The sequence below is a fragment of the Lates calcarifer genome, linkage group LG3 (genome assembly GCF_001640805.2).
Source record: "Lates calcarifer isolate ASB-BC8 linkage group LG3, TLL_Latcal_v3, whole genome shotgun sequence".
In the NCBI taxonomy this organism is placed as follows: Eukaryota; Metazoa; Chordata; class Actinopteri; family Centropomidae; genus Lates; species Lates calcarifer.
This window is the reverse complement of record NC_066835.1, coordinates 13,498,895-13,524,353: the sequence shown is the minus strand read 5'-3', so window position 1 is coordinate 13,524,353 and position 25,459 is coordinate 13,498,895. Positions and strand designations below refer to the sequence as shown.

The 25,459-nt window shown below is 39.3% G+C and overlaps 1 protein-coding gene across 5 annotated transcripts in view; it reads left to right on the top strand.

Moving 5' to 3' along the window:
• trps1 (trichorhinophalangeal syndrome I) overlaps window positions 1-25,459 on the top strand; it is a 108,453-nt gene that overhangs the window by 6,747 nt on the left and 76,247 nt on the right. For all 5 annotated transcript variants that reach the window (XM_051067133.1, XM_051067141.1, XM_051067135.1 and 2 more), the window contains exon 2: window positions 13,510-13,989. In XM_051067133.1, coding sequence (XP_050923090.1) covers window positions 13,977-13,989 — 13 coding nt within the window. In that variant the 5' untranslated portion in view covers window positions 13,510-13,976. The remainder of the gene's footprint in view (window positions 1-13,509; window positions 13,990-25,459) is intronic.

Here is a 25,459-nt window from a genome sequence, read left to right as displayed (position 1 = left end):
CCACTTAATAATTTCACCTTTCAAAATGTGGCTTCACATTAAACGGTAATGTCCTATTACAATAACTTGTTACAATATGTATTGAGCCAAAACCTGCAGCAAAAATCATTAAAATAGAATCAGTTTTGCAGTTGAGGTGAATTATTGGTGAATTGCCCTTTTTAAAGTTTTAATCCTTGCGTAATGAATTTGAATGAGCTCCAATATTGCTTTTTTCTCAAAGCAATGGTATTTTATGAGATAGTAGTTAGTAGGGTGGACCAAAAACACTTCCAGCTGTCCCATCAGGACCTTGTAGGTACCATTTGTCATTTTATTTTCTTCACATTTTAGAAATTTCTATTATTTATACTCATTTTATCCATATACACAGAGAAGGCAGATTTTTTTAGTTTGCGTTATTTGCTTGAATTATTCGTCTTGTTTCCAATAATCCTGGTGGTGTTAAGAAACAATAACAGCATCATGGGATATTGGAGCTTGTTTCTCTACCTCAGAAAAAGCAACTCAATGACTTTTATTCTTTTACAGTGTAAACAAACATCTTAAAATGACTTGAAAAGACTTAAGATAATCCATCCTGCAATTTGAATTCGGTTTTGTCAAATTATTTTTAGTTTTACTTCAGAGTACATGACGGTATTATGTGACACTTAACTTGGTATCAATTACCTCACAGCAACAAGGAGATATGGGGGTCTGTGTCAGGATATAATTATTCAAAACGCCTGGGAGAGATAAACTAGGTAAACAAAAGAATAAATGGACAGTATCCTCCTGTTGTTTAAGAGGTCTAAATGTGAATTAATTCTCTCAAAAACCAGTGTAGATTCACACATTTGTGTCGATATTATATTTCTATGGTATATCAGACAGTGCAGTAATGAAGAGATAAAGAAGGGATTACAAAGAGAGTGATTGCGACATGCACTACAAGCTGTAAGAATTTCAATTTGTGGTGTTATGAGTACATTTGTATACTGTTCTCAAGTGTTCCCTACGAGCGTGAGTCCATCTGTAATTTCTTACAGTTTTCACACAATACCCAGCAGACAGACAGCGAAAATTAGCTACGGAAAATGTGACAGTGGCATAAGTGGCATGAATTTGGATGTGATTTATGTTGTAAGCGTCTTTGTGTTGAAGCTGAAAAGGCTCTGCAGCACGCAGATGGAGAGAGTACTGTACCATTTTCCTCAAGTACTGTATGCTTAATTCAGTGAGACTTTTCTCAAGTAGAAGTGGCAGCTTTTTTTTTCTTCTTCATCGAGAAAGCTACTTGGGTAAAAGTTGTCTCACTCCAAAGTGAGGACACAGTCGAATGATTCCAAATGAAAGAAAGTCGTTTGGTTTGATGTGAACCGCTCTGAATCAACACATCCACCTGTTGTTTTGGAGCAGAAAATTAAATTGTAAGATCAAACAATTTCCACTTTGCATATTTATATTATATCAACAACTTATAATATGCACAACAGATGAGGGCTAAAATAACTGTATATCCTATAACATCAGCTGTCTGTTAAGCATCTATCAGGCTAAATCAGAGTTATGAGTTTTCTAGTAGATTCCTATAAGGGTATTTTTGATGTGGTTGTTGTCTGTTCACAGGTGATTTGAAGCCTCTGTAGTTCAATATATTTCATTAATATGGCATCCGTTCCTGTATATCTTATTAAATCAGAAATGCACCACTTCTCATGGTTAGACTTTCAGTATTGCCGTGTTAGATAGACAACGTTTATTTCCAGACAGTTGAGCATTGTTGATAGATGGTTATCAGTTATCGTAACAGTCTATCAGCACTTATCTCCCTCTGTTGAGGTCAGGTCTGTCTCATTTACTGCTCGGCTATGACTGAATTGACTCACTGATTGTGTATTTCTGTACTGAAGGTTAACTGTCTGTTCAGTCAGTAGTCAAACCAAGAACCCATACGCACGGTTAGATAGCTGATGAATTTGTTGCTTTCTCGCTGTCTATGTTTCACTTTTTCCTTTTTCTCTCTAAGTACCTCTCTCCCTCTTTCTGTTTCTTTATCTCTAAAATCTCTGTCTCCTTTATTCTTACTGTAAGGCAAGACAAGACTGACTGTTGATGTCACGTGTGCTCAATCATAGTGTAACCACTGTCAAAATACTCCATTTACTTGCTCAGAGATTGCAATTAACTTTCATTTCAAGTGTAAATACACACTGACATTTGTTTGCTATTGTGATCTTTCTCAGTCACAATAGTATTTCTTCCAAAGTTTGATGTGGCACACTTCTCTGTCGCAGACGTGTCCTTTCCCCAGTGTATGTCTTACAGTCATACAGCATTATCGCTAGCTAATACGTCTTTATTTCATGGATGCATGTGCATGCAGTAACACTCCCGTCAACCATGATGTGTTTTAACAATATTTTATAAAATTACAAAAAGTGTGTGTCTGCATGCATGATGGAGTGTGAAATATGAAAGAGTTTGTTTCATTTCTGAAAGTGTACACGCAACATTGTTATTACTATATACACACTTGTGAAGGGGGACTCATTTTTGCTGCTTTAAAAACCTTTGCCCCCCCAAACACACACACACACACACACACACACACACACGCACACACGCACGCAGCACGCACACACGCACGTACAGCCCCATTAGTATTGTAGTCTGGGATCTGGCTAAAACATCTGGTGGCTGAGTAACTTTTCAAAGTAGTCTTTGTCCTCACTCTGTGTGCATGCACGTGTGTGTCTGTCAGTGTGAGTTTTCAGCTGTGTGTTAGTGTGTCTGTGTAATAAGGGGCAGACTTTTTACGGCGTCCTGTCAAATTAAAACTATGATTTAAAAGACTAACATACTAACGTACATTCTCTTTTTTCTTTTTCTTTTTTTTCATTTCAGAGACTAGCCTCTGCTGACCTTTTTTGTGCTTCTGGCTGCGTGGACTGTTGAAAAAACATTACAATAAAGATTAAGCATGGATCTAGTAACTGTAATTGATGAATAGCCAATCGGATATGTTATTATTTTATTCATGTAACCCATGGCTGGCTGCTACATAATAGGGGGACAGCAGGGAGAAAGCAGAGGGAGATATGACACCCTTTCAACTTCCCTCTGGTCTAGCTTGACATTTGAGCCCACATATAAAAGAAACAGTGAAATATAGTTAGATACAGCTAACTGTCTCACCTGTTCTCTGCAGGATGGAGCTGGGCTTGGTTCACTGATACTGTTAAATAATCCTGCAGTAGCAGTTTTGGTCTTTAGAGGGTACAGCCCTTCAGACAGTTTGAGCTGATGCCCTCAGGCCTTCTCTTCAAACCACATAAACTTGGAAAGAAGCAGGGATTCATCTTCTCCTCCAGCAGTTAAGAGTGCTTAATTGGCATTTTTAAAGGTGTAGTATCGTGTCCTGGTACAAGAACTTTAGTTTAATGTGCACATCATATATGATGCAGGAAAATTCTTTGACGTAAAATGAAACCGTTGACTTTGGGCAGAAAGCCACAACCTTGAGTAGTTTGGCATGGTTTCGATTTTTCTTTTATTTTTCTCATGAATTTTGGTAGCATTCAGTCTGCAGTATAATGCCAGTGGTGGGGTTGTCTTGATGGCTTTGTAACACTGTTGAATGGTTTTGAATAGTGATTCAGCTGGGCAGTATCAGCTGAGTCTCGTTTAGAGCTGCAACGATTAGTCAATAATGGACAGAAATTTAATCACCAACATGGGCCCTGATAATCAGTTTATCATCTGGAGTTATTTGTTGAGAAAAAATTCCCTCTGTCAGCTTCTCAAATGTGATCTTTTATGCTTTTCTTAGACTTCTATGATGGTTAAATCTTTGGTTTTAAACTTGTTGATCAGATATAAGTCCATGAGATATGAGCTTTGGAAACTGCTATGTGCATTTTTCCATATTTTGTGACATTTAACAATCCATTTAATTGATTAATCGAGAAAATAATCATCAGATTAGTTGATAATCTTTAGTTACAGCCCTAATCTGATCCTCACATGATCCTCTTGCCTCACAGTGGTTCTCCAGTTTTAAATCTTTGCATTGAATAATAAAGAGAAAATCGATAGCATGTGGAGTACTATTTATTTAACATACTCAAGAGTTAAGATACTTTTTTTTTTCCTGAAAATCAAAGTAAAATGGGCTCAGTTTCTCTGAAGGAATAAAAAGTTCAAATACATTGATGTGCCTAGAGAGAGTTAAAGAGTCACAACTTTTGATAACTTTCTGATGTGTATTTATCAAACCTAGTTTTTACAGATTATTATTTAGTTGTACATCAAAACCCCATACTTTTTTTTATAACACTACCTACTTCCTACTTATGGATAAATAATAATTTGGATCGTCAGCATATTTTTAAAAACGTCACTCAAGAGGAAAGGGGAAGTCCTCTGGTTGTATCGATAATATACTGTGTTTAACAGGCCAGTCAATGTCAACATGTTTTTTTCCTCTTACAGAAAGGGAAAAAGTCCACTTGCTGATATGTGTATGTGCACATATCAGCAACTGTGTTTTTGAAGTGTTTGCTGCGTGTGTGTAGAAGTGGATGCATGGATAGATGGATGATGGAGGGAGGGAGGTGTTTCTTTTTTGAAATGGAAATTAAGGGGGCACACATCTGGGGGTCTTTGAGACTTTTGTTTGGGGGGGGGTGAGAAGGTGGGTGTCAGAGGCCCACAGTCAGAAGTGTTTATGTGTGTGTGTGTGTGTGGTGGGTGGGTGGGGTTAAGGAAGAATGGACGAGAAAGAGGATGGGGGGGATAAATGGAGGTGTCTGTGGTCAGTGTTGGCCTGGGGAGACAGGGAGAAAGAAAGAAGCGAGAGGGATGGATGGATGAAGGTATGGCACAGGAGGCAAAATAAAGGAAAAGCAAAGTTAGTGAAATGAGGCTGTCATAGAGAGATGAGCATGAGATGGAAAGTGAGTGAGTGTCTAATTTCCTTTACATTTTAAGGAAATCAATGGGGAAACATTGGGGAAAAATAAAGTCACAGAGGAAGTGTAGAAGGAAGGAAGGATGAATGGACAGAGAGAAGGACAGAGGAGGAACTAATTTACATAGACACAGGAGTGGGAGGAGGAAAAGAGGGGAGAGAAAAGGGGGCAAAAGATCACTTGCTATAGTTGAAAACTTTACGGCTGACAGTTAAATTTACTTAGGGCCTGTGTGTGTGTGTGTGTTGCTGTGGGGTGGAATAGCACAGTGGGGTGCATGCCGTTTGTTCTGCAACATGGCTTTTGGGCTTTTTAGTGCTTCACACACAAGTTGTCTTCTCCCTTTTCTTTTAGAGGCTGATTTCACCTAGCTGTGTGAACCTCTCTCATCTTTCACTCTTTCTGTCTCTCTTTTTCTCCCCCTTGCTCTTTTAGAGTAGCCAGGGAGTGAGTGAAATGATTAGATTTAATTCCCATCCCATCTAAAATTGTCAGTTTACTGTCAGGACCAGTCTTGTGTTCTTTCAGTTGCTTGAACGTGCACAACTTTTATACCTATGTAAGAAAGGTGTGCTCTCACATACTTGATGTGCACTTTTATTCATCTTTACCAGATTTAAATAAAACCTCAGGGGATGTGCCTGTTGTGAGATAAGATGAAACAAGTGCTCCTTATGTTTTTGTTTTTCAAATAATAAAAATGTTCAGGATTAGCTTGGCAAGCTGTGAAGCAGGAGAATACTCTGGATTTATCTTGCCAGGCACTTAAAGCAGCTTTAAAATTGGAGTCATGTCTTGAAGGATAAGATAAAACAAGTGCTTCTTGCTTTGTTTTTCAAATATATTCCGGTTGAATTCCAGTAATATTGCACCTTGGGCCAACAATGTCACATACACGATACATGTGGGGTTGTGAAGCAAAATGTCTAAAGAGTTCTGAGGATGTAAAAAGTCTCCCATGAATCCCCTTAAAGAGCAAGAAAGCTCTTGACAGCGTTCAATCTGACACATGAAAATGGAGGAGATGGGAGAGAGGGAAATATGGAGAGAAAAGGGAGTGAAGAAAAACAGCATTTGGAGTGAGAAGTGACAGATCTTACCAGATGAGTTAGGAGCAGTGATTGAACAGAAATGTTTGGGGTACCACAAAGTTATTTAAACTCATTACAGGCCATGTAAAAGCAGTGTGTACAGTTTTTAATGGGTTGCTGAAAAATTATTTTGAATAGATTCAATGCACATCACCTGGAATTTATGTGATGAGGTCTGGAGTACACAGCTGTAGTTTGGGCTTTGTTAATATTGTATTGTCATACTTGATGATAGTTAAAAGCTCTAAACCATGTGCTCTAGACTGCTGCTCTTTATGTGGTGATGCTTTGACCAACAAGCAGCAAGGTGACTTTCCTGTTAATGTGGATACACTCCTCATACACCTGTTGTGTGGCCTTAAATTAGTATGATTTGACAATGATCAATGGGCAGTTGATTTATTATCTGTAAAAAAAAATGCAAAGAAAGAGTTCACAGTTAAAAGAATTGTTAAAAATTGTAGTTTAAAATGTACTTTGTGGAATCTGAAATTCTAAACTGAGATTATGTAAGGAATGATGTGGCTCTAGGGCGTTCAGTTTCTCTACCTCTTTGCAACATTTATTGTAGAAACCATTTTTGCTACAGTCTGGGAAAGTGCAAAATGCTTTGACATCAGTCATAAGATCCATTTTCAAGCTTTACATAAGAATCAAATCAAGGGAAAGTTAATAGGTCTTAGCCGCTGCAAGTATCTTTGATTGTAACACAGAAATATTAAAGTGTATTTTCACTGCTGTGAAAATTCTGCATTAAAGAAATTGGAGTGACTCATTGTGATAGTATGATCGTATTTGGCTCTGAATTTTGATTAAAGTCCAGTTTTTGAATGGAGCCCAGCCCTGCATTGACATCACTGAGGCCCCCGAAACCTCCCAGTCTTGCTTCCCGATAGTGTTCAACAGGGAAACGCTGCTTCACTTGGCCAGCATGCCGATAGAAGGGCTCTGGAAAGGAATATAAAGTCAACATTGTGGGTTGAAAATGTTCCGTTGTGTCCCTGTACGTGTGTACGTGTGTGTGTGCGCGTGCATGCTTCTTAAGTTTGTCCAGACATTTTTCCCGTCGGGCCGGCCGCTCGCAGGAAACGTCCGATTCTCCAGGAGTGGAAAGTGTGCGTGTGTGTATATATACATGAGAGAGAGTTGTGTTGAGTTGCGATTGTGTAGCAGTGTGTGCACGGCCTAGTGTATCAGCCTGTTTCTTTCTGTGGATGTGTGTGTGTGTGTGTGTGTGTGTCTGACTGACGTAATGTTTGAGCTTACCCAGACAGAGACAAACCAAACCATGACACACACGCACACACACACACACACAGGGGCGTGTGCATGCATATGTGTGTGTGTATGGATGTATGTCTTGCAGACTTGGGCAGACGGGTGAGATGTATGCATGTAGTGTGTGTGTGTGTGTGAGTTTCTGGCAGAGCTGTAGTTTGTTTTCCGTATTTTGGGGAAAAAGACAGCTCGGCAAGAGTCAACAATCAACATGTTGATTTATGCAGCTACTAGTTCCTTCCATTACGCCTACAACTACCACTGAAGCAGAGTTTGTTCTCCATTATTTTTGATGTATGAGAGTCTTAGCTGTGGAGAGCAAGGTCAAAATCAACAGTCCCATGTTGATTTATGCAGCTCCCGGTTTCCTGCTACTATCGTACATCAAGGCGGGACATTAACACCATCCACAGGCTAATGCGGATATTGTCTTGACTGTGGTTGGTAAGTTTTTCTCCTCTACCAGCTGCAGCAGCAGTTTACCAATCATCATTTGGCTTTTCACAAACTTTAAATCTTTAATTAATCCTTTAGAGATTTATTTGTTCCATTGCCTTACACCCGTGCAGTTTATTTGAATGAATATACTGTAAATTAACACTGGTGCAGATTATGAACAGATTACAGTAATTGATACAGCAAGAATAATTTTATTCCCTGTGTTGTTAGGTTTTACAACTGGCAAGTGGAAAGTGGAAGAAGTGGACTGATATCATTCCTTTGATAGTTTATTTAGGCACTAAGAGGAACATATCCATTATGGGGAAGTGGCAGTGTGTCAGTAACTTGCACGTGCGTCTGTGTCACAGCAAAACTTGAAATCTCTGGGCGTTGCTTACAGTAATGAATAGACAGGCCGCTCCTTTGGTTTTAACCTCAACAGCTCAAAGATCTGGTTGATCAAGGTTACTGATGGAGGTTCACAAAAGAGTGAAATTGCTGGCAAGATCCTGCTATGACAGTCTGTTCTTGTCACATGACTAACTTGATGATGAAGGAGTTTCTGGTCTATACTATTGTTGATTGTCTCTTGTCATACACAGATAACATCTGCTGACATTTTATAGGTGGAGCAACTTAACAAGGCACCACCCAAAGCAACAAGACAGTATTTGTTTGATAAAAAGATATAGAAAGAGATGTTATCTAATGACTGTTTCCATTATTGATTAATCTGTTTCTTATTTTCTTGATTAATTGGTTTATCATTTAGTTTATTTTTCCAGATTTCAAGTTGATGTCTTCGTACTACTTTTTTGTTTGTTTTTTTTTCCAGGAAAAATGTCCAAAACTCCAAAATGCTCAGTTTCCTCTCAAAGAAGGCAAAGCAAATTCTTACATTGGAGAAGCTGGAATTAGTGCATTGTTGGTATTTTTGCTTGAAAAATGACTTTATAATTAATAATTGTTGCAGACTAAATCTCTGATCAGCTGTGACTCTAAACTGACTGATGGAGCTGAACTGTGAGGTTAGCGTCATAAGACAAAAGGAATTCATTAGGAATGGTGAAATATTCCGTATGTAACGGTAGACAATCATCAGTACACCATTTTGACACGGACGTCAGCAGTTAGTGTCAGCTGCTCCTCAACTGCTCGTAGTGGGGTGCTTTTTCTGACATGTCCTCCACTGGGAGCTATCATGTTAGTTTTTTTCTAGCCAAGGGATAAAAACTGTATTGTTTCATTTTTTTCTTTTTTTCTGCTTCATCAGTCCATTTAACAGAAAGCCGTTCAAACAGAGGAGATGTCAGTAACTGACTTGATGTGGCATCTGCATCATGCCTGGAGGACAACATAATAACAACAGATTTAGCTCTTCATAAAGGTGGGGTGTAAATGTATTTAATTAAAGAATAGTTTACTCTTTAAATTTTTTTAAACTCATAACATCAGTTTCAGGCTCATGTTTGGAACATTTTAAAAGCTTCTGGCAATTTCATAGTATGTTTAAACGAGGAATGAGGAACAGATGTATCTCCTTTTCCTGTTGTGTTTGCCTTCTCTTTTGCCTCTTATTCAGCTTTTGATGTTAAATCCATGTTGCAGTAGTGATGAGTCAACAACTGAAAAAAACGAGAGAGACCTACTTAAGCTTTTTTGCCTGTCTGTGTATCCAGGGCAGACATAGTTGTGCTGTAACTTCAGTTTACTTGTCCTATTTTTAGCACTCAAAACATAAAACTTTGAGACATAAAAAAAAGGAAATACAAAAATGCAAATGTACTTTTATTTTTAATTACCCCAGCTGCTTAATGTATTTAGAGCATGAGTACAGTAGGCGATGAACTAGTCAAATTGTGTTATTTTCAGATGGAGTTTGCTGTACAGTTCAATATTTTGTTCCTGCGCTTTGATTGGTCGAAATTAACCCAAAATTTTAGAACTGTTAAAAACCAGTAAAAATCTGCTTGCCAATCCCGTCTGTTTGCTTGTGTTATCTGATTTTCTGTCTGTCTCAAATATCTCTTAGAACTTCTGAGCATCACGCTGTGTGAATATAAAATGCAAACAATCAAAACAACAAAATAAACCTATAATTTTCAGACATAGCTTTTGAATAAAAAGAAAAGAATGTGGTTTCCTGTCTGTCCGATGCGTAATTGATGGAATGTGGAACTAAACTCAGTCTACATGACATCTAAAAACAAACCAGTGGGCATCAGAGGAAGTGCTCATATCTGTCTGTTGGCCAGTCTGTTTGTTTGCATTGATACAAGATAGTTTCATTAGTACATGCGAACATCAGCGTTTTTGTATTTGAAATCCAAACAACAAAACTGACTAAAATAATCCATTTCAGATGGAACAGTTGAGTTGGGTTGAATATGAAACAATGTGCTCTCTGTGCTCTAATTGGTGGAACATGGAGCTTAACTCTGTCTACATAATGTCTAAAAATGCAGTGCGACACATCAAAAAGGCCTTTCAAAGACAATCATTTTGCCGGGGACAGAGGGGGAAAAAATCACTAAAAGACGAGGAAGAAACAAGCATAATTAGTTTGACCACCATGTCATTTGAAACGGCATTAGCAATAACAAATCAGAAAACAATAAAAGATGAGAACAAAGATAAATTAAAGGGCTTGTGTTTCATGGTAAAAATGATTGAGAATGAATTTGAGTGGAGCGTGCACGGTTGTGAGTGTGCATGTGCATTGTGTGCATGTATGTGTGTGTCCATGTGGTTATGTGGCGAAGAGACCGCTTAACATATGTATGGGTACATGCATACATGTCTGCAGCTGTGTGTGTGTGTGCATGCATGTGTGCATGTGTGTCTGTGTGAGAGTTAGTGAGTGGGTATTTGTGTGTAATCATGTACGTCAGGCCGTCATGAATGGTGTGTTTGAGACAGAGCGGAGTGTGGAGTTCCTCGGGCTGGACCAAATTGGAAACAGAAAAACAAACATTCCCTAGGAACCCCCGCTCTCCATCCCCACCACCCCCGCCCACCCCCCACTCCCTCGTCTGCCGGCTAGTGGCGCAGTCCAACCTGTCTGGGACAATGTAACGGTCTATAGTCGGACTGGACCACACGCATTCGTGGAGGGGGGTCGGACTTGGAGCGCAGGAGGCAGCGGCTGTGGTGGTGGTGCTGGTGGGGAGTTTGGGGTGGGGGGTGTCTCAGCCACAATGGCAGTTGGAAAAACAGACAGAAGAAGCATATGAATATGACAGAGCTCAGTGATGGATTGATGGGAAAGACGGAGGGACAGAGGGGAGAGAGGGAGGAAAAGTGAGACAGAGTTAAAAGTTGATGGACGTGAGACGTAGAAATGGGAGTTGTAATGGTGAGAAAAATGAGAAGGAGAGAGCCGGGAATGAAAAAAAAAGAGATAAGTCATAGTGGAGAAATACAGAAAAAGAGGAGGATAAGGAGAAAAACAGAGGGGCAGGGAAAGACAGTGATTGAGTAAATGAATAAGCAGCAGCTTGACTGAGTCAGAGTTCCACAGGGAAAATATTTAGAGTCACACTCACTCTTTAACAAAAAGAAAACTTTTTTTCTCCCTTTTCCTTTCCTGTTGTGAATACTACTAATGAGTAAGTGGCCCTCCATTTTTTCTTAGAACATTCTTACTTTCTTTCAGCTCTAATAGCTAATGCTATTATGTGGTCAATCATGTAATAACCGGAAGCATGTGTGTGTGCTGAGTGTAATTTCACAGTTAGGATTATACAGCCTGGGGAAGACATAAGAATGTATGACTGTGATATTTGTGTTTGTATGTGTGTGTGTCATAGTGTTTCAAGCCAGAGTTGATTCAAATCTATGTTCATTTAAAACAATGTAATATCAGATGTTCTCATAGAGGACACTTTAAATATTATCTCCAGGAAACGTAGGGTTACCTGGGGACGTGACAATTTCTTCCCTGAATGCCTACCTGGAAATTATCAACCACTCTTTCAAAAACATGTTTATATGCTTAAAAACATTACTGTTTTAAGATGGGAGGGTCTTTAAAATGACTCATAATTTCAGTAATGACTCATAATGTGCTTTACTCTTCCTGCCAGCAATCTCTTTTTTTTCTTTTCAAACAGCAGATATCCCTTTTCAGATAATGACGCACTCAAGTTCTCAAATGGCTGGTGTGTTAATTTTCTGTCTATAGTCCAAACAAAGTTAGAGCTGCATGAGGATGTGGTCAAGGACCACACCAGACCAGGTAAACCACTGAACAGGTATCCTTGGGATATAAAAAGCTGTCCTATGCAGCCATTTCAACTCTTTTGCTGTTTTGCCTTTTTAACATACATTTTAAACTTCAAGGACAGGAGTGAAACCATGGCAGAAATTTAAAATTAGTAGTTCTGTTATGTCCAGAGAAAGATGGGTTAATATGCACAGCCTCAGCCTAATCGTCTTTGTTTTATCAAAGAAGATAAAACGGGCTTTATGAGCAACCAAAAAACAAGTTCCAAGTATAGACTCTGCTCTGAATTGTGCATGTGCGTACGTGTGAAGACTTCAAATTTGTCTCTTATCCACCACTGATACACACACACACCTACACGCACGCACACACACACACACACACACCAGTCAAACTGACCCAAGGAAACTGGCTTTGTATAAATACAGACTCAGATTTAGATTTGCGGTAAGAGGGAGAGAGAGGCAAGATGGATGGAAAGAAGAAGAAGGGGTGGCAGAGAGAAAGAGAGAAATAGAGAGAGAGGAGTGGTACAGACAGAGAGGGTGGAGTGATTTTTGTGGTTGGGGCAACAAAAGGGGGAACTGAGAACTGGAGAGTCTGACATTTAACACTAGAATTACCAAATAAAGAGAATATAATTGTCAACAGTTACAGCCACTGGAAATTTGATACGCAATAATTTATTTTGTTTATTTTTATTATTTGGAAATTGCTCAGCAATGACTGTTTTGTTCTAATTTATAAAGTGATCAATATTGAAATAGAGCAAAGAGAGCGAGTGATTTAATGCTGGTGCCTCCACAGACTGTAAAGGTTTGCTAATTTGAATGAATTCCTCATGGTATTATTAGTGGGGGTTTTTGTCGTGTTATTCAAAGTACTTTTAGCAGACTACGTTTGTTACCGGTATGTTTGTTTTATAGATAGCTGTCATTAGACTGTACCAGCTTCTATACTGCCTCCTCTCTCTTCCACACACATCCACGTGCTTGCTGTAAAGAAATATTTGTTTTTAATTGTGCTCCCTTGAGCTTGGCCCTCCTCACTAAGCGGTTTTTAAGAAGCTGGATGGGACACATTCCCTCACTTTCTTAATTGTAGATTTTAGAGGAAAATATAAAAGAAATAAATTGCTAATACATTTACGCAGGTTGGTAATTTTCCTTGTCAGTTGCACTTACGTTTTTTTGATGTTTTACAAAACACTATCAGTGGTTTGACTTAATCCTAGAACCTTAAAACAATCTTCACATGTGGAAGACGTTGTCAGCTGTCAAACCTGGCGATAAAGCAAAATTGGTATTAAATTGACTGGCTGAGGTCTGAGGAGGGCACTAAATATTTTTGCTTATTGTGCACCTTTGATCCGCCAATCAATTTGGATGTCCATGGTTTGGATAAAATTGTTTCCTGTAAATGTTAAATATGGACAAAATGTCTGAAGTCATATAGATTCCAGTAAATGTTGCAGAATGTGCTGGTTTCTAACTTTCTTTGTCTTTCTGTCATTTTCCAGGTTGTTAAGGTGATGGTGGACTCTGACAACCATGACTGAGAGCCTAAACCAGAGCTGAAAAAATAAAAGAGACAGGACATCAAGAGGGGCAGCCTGCAAAATACGTCCTACACGGATCTACAGCACACTTGATCAAACTCAAAACTAATGCCCAGCTGTTCAGCATAAGAGCAGCAACAGTCCTGGACCAAAGGTAGCTGATGCTGCGTGGAGTTTAAGACCTTCATAAACAAAAGTCAAAGAGGCTGGAAAGTGGAGTGTGGAGTTACGTGGACCTGATAAAGAAATGGAGGGATATTAGTTTGGACCTGGCACCTGGTTTCTGCTTCCCATTACTGTGTGGAGTACGGAGGGCCAGTAGCCGAACTGTGCTGCTGGACGGACCGTTGCGGCGTGGGGTTGAATCGAGCCGCTTCAGCAGAACTGATGCCAAGGCCAGGAGTCAGCCATGATGTTTTTATAACCTGATGATCAACAGAGGTAGGACACATGTTTTAATCCATCTAGTCATTTTTTCTAGTTACTCCCTCAATAGGTCATAACTTTAACATCTTGATTATCTCTATCTATCTATCTATCTATCTATCACTAGGATTGTATGAAATAAATCACTTGACAAAAGAATCTGAAAAAACACACACACACACATATATATATATATATATATATACACCTGTTTACTGTGTATAAATTACAATATAATGTATTTATTTTCATATATGTTTGAATCACATCTCAGCATGCAATTAAAGATGGAATCATAACCCTTATAGCGTATAATGTAATTTTGTAATACTTGATACTTGATCAATACTTGATTAGTGACCATTAATATATTAATGAAGTTATTATTTTTTTTATTTTTTATCATCAATTGATCTGAGGTAAAATCATGAGTCGCTGACTTTCATGATTGATCCTTGCTTATCATAGTTTGGTTAGTTTTCACTGCTACCTCATTAACACATATATTCATTCTGTAGAAACAGCTTTAATATTTAAAGATTACTCAAATTTATGTTGATTAAAAATAAATGAAAGTCCTTTTAGGCTACATTGCAAACTGCATTATTCATTATCTGAAGGAAATACACAGGTGTGAGGGAACATATACGTGTACGTGTTTGTGTAGGTGTACGTGAGTACATGTTTAGTGCAATGAGTCATGATTTTGTTTAAACTTAAAAAACAAATGCAAAACTACATGCAATAATGTCTTTTGATGAGAGAAAAAGGTTTTGATTGGCATCCCTGCCTCTTAAAGCTCGACCGGCTTGTGGCTTTTGGTAGATTAGTATTATAGCTTTTAGCTAGAATGATACTAACTGACTGCTGATGAAATGGCGTTTATGCAGAGTGACGGTACTCTGAGAAGTATTATGAAAAACTGCTCTTAGTCATCACTGTTGGAGGAAGTGACAGTGTGTTGCTTCGAAATGCTACCCATATACTGTGGTATTAAGATTTAGCTGCTTTGCTTGCGAAAGGTGCTGAACAATGTCCTGTGTGTGTGTGTACATTGTGTGACATTACGGAGCGATTGAGTCTTTAGCCAAACATTACCTGCTCCTCCATTATGCCTCTTTTGTTGCACTCCGGTTCAGTAAACCTCATTAGCAGAGCTCATTAGTTCCTTACACACAGTAAAGTTTAGTGGTAGCAACATGGTCAGTTGTTTAATCGGCTGGGGCAGATTATATGTACTTAGAGCAAAATATGTAAGTAATTGTTACCAGCCGTGTCTTGTTAACTGAAACTTTCTGACATGACTGTTTTGATTTTGCCTTTCAAATTCTATAAATACACTACTATACTATACACTACAGAGTTATTAAGGCTAGGTACCAGGATGATTATATATTACTGATGTTTTTTGCCCGTTAAGAGTGAACACAGGATCAATATGTTTAAGAAGTGTTTGAATTAAATAGGCTACTTTTTCTGTTGCCGCATGCGTTATCCCATTCAAGAATGTGTACACACATAAGCTGGTTATTGTACTACAGGAAATGCAAATACATACAGTTGAGGTTATTATGTAAGTGTGCGCACAGTGCTGCAGTGGTTTGTGGTGTAGGGTGCTTTATAATTATAGTGGTGTGAATGTTATATTGTTTCTGTGTAAATACTGTGTGTCCAACCGCTTGTGCTTGTGTGTGTATGCGTAGTCATTTTATTGAGTCTATGCTGTATATACAAAAATCCTGTGTTCTGTACTCGTGTGTGTTTGTGTAAAAGACCGAGCATGATTTTGTACATTGTTGTAAAGTAAGCAGCTGTGTGTGTTAATATAAAACAATGTGTGGTATGATGCACATAAACACCACTGTATTTTGCTGGATCAGGATTATTGTAAAACTGTGCATTTAAGGTACTGTCTCTCTCTCCCTCTCTCTCTCTCACACACACACACACACACACACACACACACACATACGCAGGTTGAAATATCAGAATTTGTTTAGGCTTGCTTCCATTTTTCCCCAGTCATCAGTTGTACCAAGTGCATACACATACACACACACACACACACACACACACACACACACACACACACACACAAACAACTGCTGTATTATCCTCCTACACCTGTGTCACCACACATGCTTAAGCGCTCTCTGTCTGTTTCTCTTTCTCGCTCACACACATTCACACTTGTTTTTTTCTTGCTGTCTCAACTGTTTTCATTGTGAACTGTTTTTACCAAAAAAGCAAAAAAAGGTGAAAACTATCCACAGTGAGGTTTCTGAATTATCTGAGTAACCGGGACATTGTTTCAGGAGAGATATATTAGGGAGGTGGCAGAAATCTTAGTGGAGAATTTCCCAACATTTCCTCCAGTAGGACAAACTGGGAAAATGAGGTTTTTTTGCACATAATTGGGTGAACTGACCCTTTAAGGGAGGTTCATTGACTTAGTTTGTGTGTGTTCATGCGTGTGTGTGTTAATGGTATCAGTTTGTGTTTCTTATTTCTGTATTTAAACTGAATTTTTATGGATGTCATAGTAGTGTGTTTACAGATGAATATAGTGCATGTCGTAATATATGGTACTAGGTACTTACGTATGAGGGCTTTTGTGTGCGGGCATGTGTATGTGTGTGTTTGTATGTGTGTGTATTTATGTATGTTTTTCATTATGTGGTATGGTGGCTTTGCTTGGTGATGTTATTCAGCAGGGCGGATTGCTTTGAGCTGCTTGATGCTTTTAGCTGTGGTCTGAGCTTGTCTGTGTGTTTGTGTGTCCAGCTGTGTCTTCACATGTGCATGTTTGTGTGCTTTCAGCTGTGTATATACACATGTGCATGCATGCACGCTTGTATGTGCGTACATGTGTGCGTGTGGTGGTATTATGTAGTCTTTGATGTGCTAGTACAAGTCAGATTTGGCAGATTTTTTCCGCGTTTTAGAAAACTGAGGAATGTTGAGTAGAGACAATTCATTCAGGCCCACAAGCAAGTTTGACTCTCATGCTACACATAAACACACTTACACACACAAACACACACATTACCAAGACATTCAGAAGTTTATTTCTGTGATGTAGTGGCCCACAAATGAGTTTGGCTCCTCAGAGGCAGTGAATCCCCATGTGTTTCTTTCCCATGTGTGTTAGTAGATCTCATTCTCACCCTCTTGATGTCTGCCTCAGTGTGTCACCCTGGTTCTTCCCCACACACAAACACCAAAGGTCACAGTAGAACCCAGTTCAGTAAAAAGTGTGTGAACCTTTGTCTGTAAGTTACCTGTTGACCTATTTGCATAAAATGGGTCGACCAGTAGTTCATTGTGTGTTGTGATGATCTCATCTTCTCAAAACTTTGCAACAGGATGTACCACTATTCGTTCTCACACTCAGAAACACACACACACACACACACACACACACACACACACACACACACACACACACACACACACACACAGGTTTTTGTGTCAGTGTTTCAGTGTGCATGGGACAGCAACAAATACCCATTCATCATTCTGTACAGAGGGCATTAAACCTCTAACCCTCCTGCACGCACACATGGACACAGCAGGTATTTCTCTTTGTCCCCCAAATCCTGAACAACAATTAATTCTAATTCATTCCAATTAAGGATTATTAATTATGCAGACAAATTTTAATAAAAGAGGTGTCACCAGCTGTCATGGCAATTAATGACTTAATTTGTTAGTCTGTTAATGATCAACTTGTTTAAAGGACACAGAATCAATCAGAGATCAAAGTGACAGATGTGTGTGCCTCATATCTAGTTATTTGTCACTGCTATGAAATTGATGTAGCAGACTTTCTTGGGTCATCATAATTATGTTTTAAAGTGATTTTGGCACAGGTAATTCTCAGTGGGTCTTTAAATCAGTGTGACATCACTAATTAGGTTGTGGGACATAGTGTTCTGTTTGCTGTTAATTGATTGCATTGTCTCTCATCTACTGATTAAGTTTGGGCTGACCACTGAGGCATATTAGCAACTGCCTTCCCAACCTAGCATTGGTTTACAACAAACACAGTTGTAATGCTTTCACAAGTCAACAAGTGAGGCGTTGAACTACAACAACCACAATGCAGTGTATCATTTTTATCTGTATAGTGTTACTCACTGTGTGACACATGCTGAAATGGTTAGTTGATTAATGATTAGTCAACTGGCAGAAAACTTGTCAGCAAATATTTTAACCGTTTAAGTTGTTTTCAAAGCAAAAATGCACTGTTTCAGGCTTTGGTTTTCTCAACTTTCTACAAAATAAACTAAATATACGTGTGAAGTGTTAGTCTAACAGAACCAAAAGAACATATTTGAAGAAATCTTCTGGAAAACTATGATGGATATTTTTCACTTTTTTCTTACATTTTATAGATGAAACAGTTATTAAATCAAGAAAATAACTGGCAGATTAGTCAGTACTGAATGTTATCATTAGTTGCGGACCTGAAAGGAACATATCCTCAACTTTTCACTCAGTGTTGAGGAGTTACTCAGGTAGTTGACCCGGCCCAGCAGCACTTATACTTCAGCATATCTATTTGTTGAACTTATGCTAGATGCCTGAATACTTGAGCCTATTCTGAATCTCAGGCTAATTCCATTTGCCGCCTTGGACTTAAAGCTACCCCTGAGCTCTGCTAACTGGAGCTCACTCTCTGCTCCAAGTTTGTAGCCCTAATACTCTGTCAAATCCGGCAGCCATATATGGGCCAGGCATGGCTCATATCGTCTGTGGATGGAACACGACTGAGTACACTGACACTCAGCCCAGTTGGCCCAGCTTGGCCACTGATTTGCTCTGTAACTGATTATCAGTCAGCATAATGTTGCAGTAGCTAGTTAGCCAGAATTAGCCTCTGCCTCACTGCATGTGTTATAGCATAGCCTGATTAAGTTAAGGTACTTTGCTGGCTAGATGACATGCCAACATTACTGCAGACAAAACTACATTAGAAAGATAACTGATAAGAAGAGATAATGTAATAGTACATACATTTGGTTTAAAAACAAAACATTAATTCTGTCCTCAACACGTTAACTGTAACCAAAATGAGAGAAACACCACATTAGTTATATAGCATGAGCACTATGTACCTTTGACCCTGCCATCATGGCAGCAGGAACTTAAAAAATATTTTTATTGGAAGTTTTCACCTATATTTACATCTCTGAAATCCACTCTCTCCTCTCATCCACCTGTCTGTGCAGTTTGTCTGTAGGGAGAGCTTCACAGAGCCAAAACTGAATGGCATTTGTTGGCTGCTTGGTGTGTTAATTTTCCACCGTTGGTTTCAGGAGTGCTTATTTCGTCCAGCCATTCTGGGGGAAAAATCCATTAATCAGATTAAGACCGGTAACCAGGCAAAACAGGAGCAATGGGCCCAACCTAGTTTTCAAAGCTTCTACCCATTTATCTTCCTCTCTGTCTGTTTCTGTGTTAGTAACAGAATTGGGGTTGAAATCCATTAATCTGATTAGGTTAGAAACTGACCACATAGCTAGAGGGAGACAAGACCCCAACTAGTGCTTCAGTATTTCAGTGTTATTAAACCACAGAATTACATTCCGTGCCTCTTGTGTGTGTGTCTGAGGAAGAGGCGGCATCTTATGTACACTCCAGTGCAGTTGATACAGGACTGGTTAGGTGTAATACTGCATTAGCATTACACACACACACAGTTAAAAAGTTAAAAAGGTAAATGTGCATAACCAGATGGAGTTCTTAGTAATTACCAACACACATGCTACTTAGTCCATATCAAAAGCTTTCTTCCATTAACTGTCTATATTTGTGTGTATGTTTTTGTGTACTTTCCAAGCCATTAGACCTGCATATGTGTCACTACTTGCTCCCACAATAACCCATGCTGCACCCATTCAACAACAAGTTTACTCTTTAATGATGTTTGCTTGTGTGTGAGGCTACCTGTTTGTGTGTTTGTGTGCATGCAGCTTGCATGTGTTCCTGTGTCTGGGTGTGTGCGCAGATGTGGGTGTGTGTGTTTTTTGTTCATTTTGGCTACAACACTCCGTTGTAGCCAAACTGAACAAGTGTTAACAAGCTCTGTGCAGACTGTATTTATTTAATCCATATGCTGGTGAACTATACAGCTGTGTGCTGCTCCTGGTATGTCTGGAAGGAAAAATCACTCTGCAGTCGCAGCCTTGTCTGAGGTACAGGAATTATTGCCAAGTCAGCTTGAATGTGGCTGCTTTTGACAAAAAGCTGTACTGTTTTTTTCTTTTTTTCTTTGCTGATATTCAACAAAAAAAAAAGTATTTGTCATAGGGGTGACATGAATTTACCGGCAGTACTTGTGGATGCCCTCTGTATCACTGTAGCCAACTGTAGTAACTTTCATCATTTACTTGTATATCCTGACATCATAGGAAGAATTTGGCCACAACTTACACTTAGACATAAACAGTGGATTTTATGGGTTACCTCACATTTTATAACACGTCAGCTTGAATTGTCAGAAATGCAGCAAAGAAAGGCAGAGGCCCAGGCTGCTGCTGATAGCGCTGCTGCCAGGTCGACAGCAGCAGCACAGCTACCCGAGACGATAAAGACAGAGCTGCTGGGAGGCTGACAGGCTAGTGGCTAGTGGTGGTGCTGCAGCTAGCATCCAACTCGACCATCTAAAGCAGCCAGGGTGCCTGGCAGCAGCAGAACAACTTGCCAGAACAATAAAAACAGAGTAGCTGGGAGCTGACAGATAGTTCCAACTGGTAGTTTTTTCAGGTCCAGGTGCCCACCAAAGCCAAACGCGACCGAATCAGTCACCACGCCGTGGTGGGTTTCACAGTACACTGCTGTGTTTGTTTTGCTGCGTTGCCAATGCCAGTGCAGAGGGAGTGCTGATGTGTGGAACAATGCGGGCACAAAATTGTCATCAGAGATTGAACATGAAGAAAAAAAAACATTGCCAAAACAAAAAGATGATGTTGACTGAGTATTTCTGTGCACATATGCTGTGTTTGTATAAGTTCAGAAATACATTATTTGTTGACGTTATTATTGCCAAGTTTGGTTGTTTCTTTGCAGTACATAGGAATGATTTCAGCACTTGGGGGCAGAACAGTGTTTTAAAAATTGCAGTTATGCTTAGTATTCACTTTGCTGAACAAAAAGTGAAAGTTTGACTTGTCTTAGATGAATCAGAATGACGTTCTGTTAAAAAAAAGATCTATAATGCATGTAGTAAAGATAAAATAAAGTGAAGTGAAGATAAGTAAAGATATTTTCTGTTTTGTTTTGGCTTTTCTATGCAGATATGAGGATGGGCAATTTTGCCAACATCTTCATGGTTACTCAAACTCAAACAAGATTATAAAATTACATTTCTGAGAAACAAAACTTACTTTGACAACTGGTTTTACTCATTGATGAGTGTGTGTAACAGAGGAAGTTTAGTCAACTTTCAGTGTGCACATGTCCGTGTGTCAGCATTTGCATGTGCATCTTTTGTGCACAGATTTATGAATGTGTTTTCTGTATTTTAAATTATTTGTGTCATAATTTTGTTTCACATCCCATTACTTAGCAGCATAGTATTATTTAGTGATACATCTTATAATATATTAATTAGTAAATAATAGCTTTATACACAAGAAACACCGCTTTATCAGTATCTTGAAACAGCATATTCTCTGTACTTTCTTCCATATTATTCTGAGGGGGAGCTTTTGATGAGATGACTCATTGTAGCTCTTTCTCTGCATCATGTCTTGCAGAAGTCACATATTTGGTCTTAACGAATCAGTGCTGAGTAAGTTGAATTGGAAAATCGGACATTTTTGTCTCCAGCTGCTTTGAGTCCCTCGGATACGTTTGACTGCAATAACAAACACTGTTGAACTGACTCCTGAATTCTTTCAGGGCCAATTGTCAGTAATGGAACATGAAAAGTTCCATATTGTTAAAAGTATTGGAGGGACATGCTGTGTCTTTGACCACATGAGGAAAAGGGTACATTTAGATATTGGCAGAAGAATGGATTTAACTGCTGTCAGAAAAAAATAAAACTGTGACTGAAAGGTTGAATGAGAAACCTGTTTTTTTTAAAAAACATTTTTTACTGTTAATTACTTCCAAAGCATTGGCACTACACTGAAGTGATAGAAATGCTGAGAGACAGCACTGAATTGAACTGAGAGTAAGAGGGAGAGAGATAAAAGACAGAATGTATTACCATCAGATTAGTGTTATGATGATCTCAACGCAGACTTAATAAGGAGGTGTCTGTGCTTTGTTTAGCTAAGATCTGCTTAGGCTTGGCATGTGGTTCTTCTTCAGAGCTGCTGCTGTTTAAGTTTTCATGCTGTGAAATTTGGATCTATGCTGCTGGGTCACTTCTTATTGTATACGTGCTTGCTGTTATTGGAAATTTTGAAGCCTCAATAGGGATGATACCAATCCATGATAAGACTTGGCAAAGTGCATTTCCTAATTTTGGGCTTGATGCAAGACTCCAAATCAACTTCACCAATTGCTTAACCTGCAGACTAGATAGAAGTTCCTATCTCTTGTGATATTTAAGTCCATGTTACCTAGCAGGCAACTTGAAAGTCTTGAAAATCAAGAACATTGTGAGTAGAGCAGTCAGGTGTCGATAGAAATGGCTTTTAACTTTTGATAGCACTGCTGTCTGATGCCAAACAAGTCAAATATTAAATTAGCCATTATAACTGGTCAAGCTACATTCTGTGGTCCTGAAGAGTTCCAGCATTTCACAAGCATCTGCCCCAGCTGTTTAACAGAGTAGATTTATAACCGCCTCTGTTGGAATATTAAGTTGAATACCTACTTTTAGACTGGGGAAAATAACTAACCTCTCTAATGGATAAGTGCCCCAGAATGCTTAATGCTGAGCCTCTGCGTGTGTGTGTGTGTGTCTGTGTGTGTCTGTGTATGTGGAAGTGTGTTTTTGAATGCGTGTGTATGTGTGTGTGGTAATCTTCATGGCAGGTTCCTTGCCATTAGTGCACTACTGAACAAGGCAGCAATTCATTCAACAGATTTAACTGTCTGGTGTGTGTGTGTGTGTGTGTGTGTGTGTGTGTGTGTGTGTGCGTGTGCATGTGCGTGCATGTGCATATGACAGAAAGAGAAAATCTGTGTGTGTGTGTAGTGTAGTGTGTGTGGCTGTGTGGCAGGTTTCTAAGTGCAGAGTGTGTGTTGTTTTTAGAGAATTGTTTCCGTGCGCCTGTCTGCACCATATGGCCCGAATGTGGAAAAAGGCCCCTTTGGGGGCTGTGTGTATGGATGTGTGTGTGTGAGAGAGAGAGAGAGAGAGAGGGAGAGAGAATATGTGTATTTGTGTGTGTGAATGTGTGTACAGTCTGGTCTGCCCAGAGTGAAGCTGTAAAAACAAAAACGTCTTGAGAAAAAGAGAAAAAAACGCTAGGAGCAGTGATGTCAACTACTACCCCATTCTCTCCCGCTCTCACACACACACACACACACACACACACACACACACACACACACACACACACACACACACACACACACCTTCTTATCATATTTGAGCTCAAATTATTTTGTCTCTTTCCTCTAGTTTTAATAATAATGATTTTTTTCTTTTGTGATTTTTTTCCTCTTGTTGTATTAGGTCTAATTGTTGAGTCTAATGGGGTGTTTTGTTTTTGACACACTAGTGTCATTTAAATCAGTTTTTTGTATTGTTCTCAATTGGTGAAAATAATCTGTTTAATTTTTCCATCAGTAATCACTTTCTTTTCTCTTCTTGTTTTTCATTTGTCTGTTTTGCTTTTCGCTTGTTGTTTATTTTGTCTAATTGGTGTAAACCTCAGGGCTGTGGTAATGACTTTTGAGGTTAACGAGCTTCTGCTAACAATCATTCACTCACTTGCGTGCACACACAAGCAGACAGTTGCACAACCATGCCCACACTCACGTGAACTCACAAGTAAGCATGTATATACAATGTACAGAGTTGCAAGCATATACTTAAAAACACATTCATACAAGGATGTACACACACACACACACTCAAAGGCGTGCACATACTTCTACACACAGTTTTGAGACTGCCCTACAAAATCTGCAAGCCCTGACACTATCACTAGAAACCTGAGCCAAAGGTGTCATGTTTCATTAGGTAATGTGTAATGGTATTATCTTAAACATGTAGAGAAATAAACATTGGCACCCTCATTCTGAAATACTTGAAACAACAAAATCAAGTTCAAGACGACTGTTTTAAGATAGAATGATTTCCTTTTCATTTGAAAATGAAGGAAGGATTGAGGGGGAAACTAACATCAAAGATGGTACAAGTGTATGACCAGGGACCATTAACAGTGCTTGAATTCTTTGTTTCTCGATTGAAACACTTTCAAGACTAAACCTAGCAGAATCTGTTAATACTGTTTCACTACAAAGTTATACTGCCTGTTAGCATGACTCCCAGGAGCGACCGAGGTGGCACAGGTGTCGAATACATCCAACCGGCCAGTCTTTTCAAAACTTTGTGCATTACCTAAACTCCGCAACACATTGAGGATTTAGGATGTATAGCTTTGAGATGCTAAATTCCAGTAATCCTTATTGATGACTGGAATCTGACTTGAGTTTTGACTGCAGTCTCCTGCTAGTTCTCCTGGTGTGAACTCTGCTTTAATCTCTCTCTCTCTCTCTCTCTCTCTCTCTTGCTCTCTCTGGTATCTTGATATGGTCTGTGTTCTGCAGGGACTTCTAAACATTTACATTTCTGCTTTCAAGTGCTGTTTATATATGGCTCTTATCTGCTATCTAACACACACACACAAGCACACATTCAGACAGGGACAGACGGTGAATCAAACCTTTGGTCGTCCTGACAGTTACCCTGTTGCTATGTCCATAATAGGACAGGCGGAGAGAGAAAGAGGAAGGCAGTAAGAGAAAAGAGTGCCACATAGACAGAACGAGGGGGAGGCAGATAATTTGCCACCAGAGTGTTTTGTGGTGAGGTGAGGCGTGGAACTTTGGTGACTTTAGCTCACAGGCTTTTTGTGTGATACTCTGCTGATCCCCTGTAGAGAAATTTCTCTTTTCAACACCACCACCACCACCTTAGATTGCAGCTTGTGCTCTACAGAACAGCACCCCTGGGACTGGTAGGGGCTCAGTGTCTTGCTCAAGGCCGCTTTAGGAGGGTGAATTCTTACAGTCGCAGGGGAAGATAACTTGGCCTTCTTGCTGAAGGATGCTTTAGTCTTTAGTCACTCTGCCACCCTGCCCTGCTAACCTTGGCTTGTGTGCCTGAGCATTGCCCTATCTTGATAAACTCTTGACAAATTTCCAGTGTGGGAAAAAACACCTCTGGGACCAGGGGCTCCACCCTCTTCTTCACTCTGTAGGTGCAGAACAGAAAAGGTACTAGCTCTCATTTGTGGACATTTCTCCTTGAATATATCCTTAATATATTTGGTTTTGGACTGTTATTCAG